Below are 7131 nucleotides of genomic sequence, written 5' to 3' on the forward strand. Positions count from 1 at the left end.
CTTATGGATCTTTGCGAGTAAGAAATTTTTAACAAACCTAACCCTAACGGGCTGGGGATGTTACACTTCCGATTCTGACCCCACTGCTTTTCCGCCATCTGGAGGTATTACGTTGTCACCTTCTTAGTTTTTCAGCCACTCGTTCCCATGTATTGCTTGCTTACGATGGTCCTTTCCACGCCCTCTGGAGCACATCATTTTAGCCCTGATCTAAAGACCAACATGCCTCATATTGAAATCGATGCCCTACCTTGGCCTTTGCTGTCCACTCAAGCAGAGAGTCAACAATGTGTGGTTTGAATTAGTAGAAGCTTCCACACAAATCTCAGCCTCTGGGAATAAATTGCACCAGTCATGGTTTGCAAAACCCCTGTCAAGCCGCTCCTTTATTAAAGTATTCCCCGACTGCCCAATGCTCCAAGTATACTTCGGGCCCCTAATCCCAAGGTCAAACAGTTCACAACTTTCCAGAGTTTGTTGGAAATTCCTCATTTGGCTACTATTTCTTCCTCCTCCACCCCACTTCTCCGACATAGTGGTAATTTCATTGAAATCCCCGATGCAAATCCATGGTAGCGGTTGAAGTCTAGCCAAAAACTTGAGTAATTCCCAAGCCTCATACCGTTTGGTAGTTTCCGAATGTCCGTAGAATCCGATGAACTTCCATTTAGCATCCATACTTTTCGTTTGACAAACACCATTAATGTGTCGGTAACTAAAAGTTTGAATATCAACCGAGACATCCTCACTCCAAAGAAGAGCCAATCCCCCGCTCTTTCCAATACTATCTACCACAAATAAATTGGGGAGACCCAACTTATAACAAATTCATTCAATCCTATCCTTTCGCAATTTGGTTTCCATCAAGAAAACCATTATGGGACACTTCTCTTTCAGCTCCTGGCAAAGATCGCAAACTGTCTGGTGGTTCCCAAGCCCCCAACAGTTTCAGCTTATAATCTTCATTGCGGTCGGCGGGGCTATTTAACAACCACCGCCATACTATTTATTTTATTCCTTGGACACTGATCTTTCGTCCCTTCTTCTCAAGTCCAACAGTTTTCCCCTCTCCGACGCATTCCTTCTTTTTACGTGGGCCTTGCTCCATTAGAGACATTGCTTCGCAACCTGGAACAAGTTCCTCTCTTGATTTCTGTTTCCAAGTCACATTCACGTCCCCTGCATTACCAACCTTTGCTGCATGCATTGTTTTTTCAACATCCGCCAGGCTTGGGCCTGAATAAGTCGGTTTAGTGTCTGGGTGTGAAGTTGGGCTCGAAAACAGCCCATCTAACCCCCAGCACTCATTCCACGTTGGTCTTTCAGAAACTTAGTTCTACTTCCCCCTCCACGTCACCAAACTTCAAGTGCACTTTTGACTTTCCTTTAGGAGTAGACTCATCTTGCTCTTCACCATTCGCAGAGCTTCTTTCCTTATTTTCCTCCCCCACGTATCTCTGTCCTTTACAATCATATCTTCCGTTACGCACCAAATTCCGTTACGCACTGAATTATCTCCACGGGATTTTTCCGTTTCGAAAAGATTTTGTTTTGAGTGGTTAGCACCTAAGCCTCCATGATCCTCTCCTCGATACCCGTTGTTTCCTTTTTGGTATTTCAGCCTTCTAGGGTTTGGACACCCTTCATCGACACCGTCACCCTTGTCCTGGTTATGATTGTCTTCGCCACCTTTCTCATAACTCTTCTTCTTGTTTAGGCAAGAATCTCCACATTCTCCTCCATTCACGCATTATTCCCATCATCGTCTATGCGCCTGCTATCACGGGCATTGAATGCCCCCGCTCCTCCAGCCACATCAACATCATCTTCTCCGACGTCAGCCGACTGTGAACCCGCTGTCCTCCGATCATCAATTCTTCTATTTTCCCATCCAGACCGCTCCTTCTGATCAGGCATATGTTGCCCTCTTCTTGACTGAAATCTCTCGAAACTTCTCTCTGTTTTTCGCGTCGAAGATGCTGCATGCAGCCCAGGCCCGTAGCGGGGGGTAGTTTCTTAATTCCCCATATCACTTTTATTCAAATAGCTAGTCTTCCCATGACAGATCACACCACAATGTAAACAAAATTTCGAGAGCCGTTCATACTGGAAAGTAGTCCACACTTGTTTTCCTTGGATATTCAGTTTGTGCCCACGCAGACGAGGTTTTTGTCAAATCCAAACGAATTTTCACTCTAGAGAATTCTCCCCAGCCTATTCCATTCTCATCCGTATCCACCACGTCCACCATACCAACAGTAGCTCCAATCTTCTGTCCAATTTCTTTACCCATACATGCCAGTGGTAGATTGATCATTCGAAACCAGAAAGCCGCCTTATCAAATGTGAAATCTGATGGATGTGCAAGGCTATCAAAGTCCTCTATCAGAAACAAACTACTTTCAAAGACCCAAGGCAGTTCACCCAACACACGTTCCTTATCCCGCTTGTCTGAGAATTCAATTAAAAACAAGTTCTCCCCCCTTAAAGTAAAGGTTAATTATCAGCAGGTTTCCACCATCGTATCAAGGTATTCCTAATGATTTCTTTACTCACCAAGTAAGCTATGATCAATTTTCCAACCACAAAAGCTTTCCCAAGCGTAGCCCCAGCTTCCAACTCCCTTGCTTGAATATCTACCTCCACACCATCTTTCTCTTCCGTCAACGAAAGGTTTCCCCATAGCTTAGTCAGATCCTCCGCCATGGAAAAAAGTTATCACAAGCATGAAGAAAAAACGATTACTTTCACAAACTCAAAAACCTGGAAAAACTTCTCCTTCTCCACTAGGGTTTGCTAGAGAGAAAACAGCCTTCAATCATGGTTTCTTCCCTCAAAGAGATAATGCAGTTTTTGTTTTATAGCTTTAGATTTAAACTAAATTTTAAAATAACAAGTTGTCAACAAATTTTATTACCGAAAATTTGAATGGTTTGTGAATCTTTTAAATTTTTGTAATTATCTAAAATTTAATTAGTAAATAAAATACTTGAAAATTATAATAACAAATAAAATTTTATTAACTCATTCTTGGGCTTTTGATCCATTTTTACTAAGTTGTCTTAGGCCTAACCAATTGAGCCTGCACCTCTAACCCATCCTCAAGGCTAACATGTAAATCTATCATGGGCTTAAAGTAACACTCATGGAAAAGCGCTAGCCACATGTACACTATTACCCCAAAATGACTAATCAATTTAGGGTGCGTTTGGGAGTGCGTTTTTTAAAAAATAATCTGCGATTTTAAACCAAATCGCAATTTTAGGGTGTTTGGGATTGCGATTTTAAAAACGCAAATTTTAAAATCGCAAAAAAATCTGCGATTTCCATAAGCTGATTAGAGGGTGCTTATTTGAAAAAGTGCGAATTTAAAACAAAATCACGATTTCTATTAAAAAGATATTTGGCGCAATAGTTACCTTTTTTAGAACGGAAATGAAAAAAATACCAAGAATACTCACCTAAAATATATTGAAACCCTTATTTTCTCTTTTTATTTTTTTCTTCATCCTCTCTGTCTTGTTCATCCTTATTGGTAATTTGGTCATGAAACCGCAATTATATGCTAATGTTATCCAAACACTCAATTGATAAAAAAAGTATTTTTTAGTATGTTTTACCAAACGTCTGTGCAATTTTAAAAAGTAGCGATTTTAAAAACACAATTTTTAAAAACGCAATTTTTAAAATCGCACTTATTGAAATCGCACTCCCAAACGGGCCCTAGAACACATAGTTTCTCATAATAACTAGGCAATATGGGACTAACACTCATAACTATCTTTATAAACTATCAACTCTATGTGGGCTACTTCTCATCTTCCTAATATGAGACTGGAATGTTACAATATTAGTCATCCCCATTGGTCCCCTCCTCAGTCCTCCCAACCAACTAAAGTCTTACAAATTTAATAGTAAATTTGCAAAAGTTGGGCAGGAGAAAGACTAATGAAAAAGAAAATAATCATTTATCAAATGCGTAATGCAACATGGGGCATGAGGGCAAGGAAATGTTCAATGAATTTAGGTCTCCCACTATTATGGGGCAGTGGGTTTCCTTTTATTAACTATAGCTTACAAGTTCTTGTGTGGGTACTCTATATGCTAATCATTATTCAAACCATTTGACACCAAGGTTTCATAGCTTATAAAATTGGATGCATAATCAAAATAAGGGCATGCGATGCCAGATAAGGGGATACAACACCAAAAATCCAAACAGATTTTATTATTAATCTTTGGAAAAATGTTAGGGATTTTATAAAGAATCTACTTACATGACTTTCAATTGCATTTCCTTTCATATTTGAATGCCAAGTTTTGTTTGATCATATGTCATTGTTTAAGAATGTTACGTATTACAAATACCTCATTTTTATGAGTTATGCATGAATGTGATTATGAATGAAAGGAGCTGATCACAACGTTTCATGGTAGATTATACCATTATAGAAAAGCTTACAAGATCATATGAAATGTTACATGTGCATTCATGTTCATAAATATTTAACCCCGAGGACGATTATAGTCATGATAAGTACTGCATAGGTAGCATGGCAAGCATATCGAATGACGGTTACGAGAAAGTGTGTGCTATCGGCCAGGTGACCTTTACCTAAGGAAATTCCCAACCTAGTAACTCTCCCATGTGATGATAGTATGAGCATATAGGTCCTTCGGGGCAAGCCAACGTGTACTGCTCATAGTAAAATTGTGGTGTTGAGTCAAAGGGTAAAACAACTATTTTGAAAGAAAGGTAAAAGGAAGTGCTTACTCATTTTATAACTAGCTCTTATTGCTTTAATTGTAATCATTTTATTAATTACTGTTGTACATGACTGAGATTATGACATAAAAATTTGCATAGCATGTTCATAGCATCTTGGTGTTGTGACTACTTACTGAGTTGTTGAACTCACCCCTTCTCCCTATACATCTTTTTCAGAATGCCCTATATATCGTAGTACTGAGGACAGGGGTATCGGTAGGCCTCTTAGTTGTTAAAGACCCGATCATCTAGCTCAATGGCTGGGACACTTAGGCTTCTTACTTTGTGGACTAGCAGGAGCAGTAACAGTAGAAGTGTCTGGGACTCCATTCTATAAAGTAGACCGCTTGGGACAAGCACAGACTATAATTTTATTGCTTATGAGATTATTGAATACTAGCACATTATGTGTTTGTGATTTCATAATGAGAGTTTATAATAATCTGGTGATGTTATGTTTATGTGATGATCATATAGTAGGAAAATTCTTATTTTTATTAAGAATATGTTACAATTGTTCCCAATCGCTCTACCTCCAGAACTTGGGGTGTTTCAATATGTAGACGAGTAGCAACTTTATATGCTTATTTTAATGGACTATTGTTGTAGTGATGTGTGGAAAATTGTGTATTTATGCCTTTTGTGGTGTATGTGAAGAGAAATAAATGATAAAAAAATTTCGAAAACTTTGAAGGATATTAAGTCTTTATTTTTCAACACCAATCGTTTATGCTTCTCATTCGGTGATTAGTTATCATGATTTTCTTGTTTAGTTGTTCTTACTAATTAAGTGACTTCTTTTATATACTCCTTGTGTACATATAACGTTTTACGTTTTTTTTCTTAATATTTCTATTACTTATAACAAAAAGAAAATAAAAATTCTTACGAAGTAGAGAATTTATTCCATGATATTACAAATGACAAGACGAAGAGTAGGGAGGAGTAGGACGACCAAAAGTTATATTGGAGGACTCAAGTTTGAGTACAAATCCCCCCCTTGTTGATACCCAAACAACCCCCTCTCCAACACCCACTCTTCAATCATTCCCTGAGAATGCAATGCCTGGTCATTAGGCACAAGATGCCCTGCCCCTAAAACCACAACATTACTCAAACTCCCCCATTTCTGCACATATCCAGCAAGCTCTCCTTTCACCTTCCAAACCTTCCTCTCCGCCATTACAAACTCCTCAATCCCCTCCCATTTCATCGTCTTCACCCAAGCCTCCGTTGAAACCACCCCATCCCTCAAATCAAAATTCCCTTGATACAACAGCACCCTGCTCTGCTTCACCAGAGCCTCCACCATATATTTCACACTCTTCATCACATCGTCGTGCAGCGCATCCCCAACGACGTCGCTGCACTCCTCAAAAGCCACCGACTCGTTCGCCCCCAAGGCCCTCTTCACCTCCTCGTTTTGTAAAAGCTCGGTCACCATTTTTGTCTTGTATGGAGCTTTCCGAGTGAAGTCGTTTAATGTCGCCAACCCTGTCATGTTCTGCAACAAACGCAGGACCCTTGTTCTAGCTTTTGTTGCCTCGCTCCAATTCCTTGATTTTGTCAGCTCAATTGCCTTCCATTGCGCTTTCTCCAGCTCCCTCTTCTGCCTCTCATTGATCAAACCAGTAAAGTGAGCATTCACGGCATGAATACCCACCTGGGTCACCGGATCGGTCATCCCGTTCCCAATTGCAACGCCTGCTAAGTTGACCCGCTCGGACGCCGGCAAATCTGCATTCTTCCTGATAATATAGTACCCAATTGCCGGAACATACTTGCCTGCATAGCTCTCACCAGTGATGTATATCGGCCGGGACTTAAGCGATCGGTCCGATTCAATAAAGGAAGTGATCGCGGCGAAAAGATGCTTGGCAACAGAATGTTGATCTCTTGGGATTTCTTCTGGTGTGGAGGCAATGCTGAACCCGGTTCCAATCGGGTTATCGAGGAAAAGAAGGCCGAATATGCGGTTCCAAGAGCCTGGATTGGGTTCGAGAGCAAGTGGCTCGGATTTGGCCTTCTGGAAGTTGACACGCCAGGGGCCGAGCTCCAAGAAGTTACCGATCATGGAGGAGCAGCCAGGGCCGCCCTGGAGCCAGATAAGAAGAGGGGTTTGGGAGATCGGTGAAATGGGTTTCTGGGCTTCGTAGAAAGAGTAGAAAATGGAGGAGCCGGTGGTGGGGTTGATGGGGAGGTAGCCTGATTTGGTGGGGAGAGCTTCCCTTGAAAAAGGAGTGGTCGAAGTGGGCGATGATTGAGCTGGGATGTGGTGGAAGAAGGAGAAGAAGAAGAAGAGGAGGATGGAGTAGGAGCCTGTTGACTCCATTACTGTGGAGAGCTGACTGGTGAGGAACCGA

General features: G+C 41.0%; 1 protein-coding gene across 1 annotated transcript; it reads right to left on the reverse strand.

Moving 5' to 3' along the window:
• Positions 1 to 5656: 5656 nt before the first annotated feature.
• Positions 5657 to 7131, reverse strand: LOC132178814 (serine carboxypeptidase-like 50). Its single transcript, XM_059591371.1, has one exon. It carries the CDS (start codon positions 7098 to 7100, stop codon positions 5730 to 5732), a length of 1371 nt encoding a protein of 456 aa, XP_059447354.1. The 5' UTR covers positions 7101 to 7131; the 3' UTR covers positions 5657 to 5729.

This window comes from Corylus avellana, chromosome ca4 (assembly GCF_901000735.1).
Source record: "Corylus avellana chromosome ca4, CavTom2PMs-1.0".
Classification (NCBI taxonomy): domain Eukaryota; kingdom Viridiplantae; phylum Streptophyta; class Magnoliopsida; order Fagales; family Betulaceae; genus Corylus; species Corylus avellana.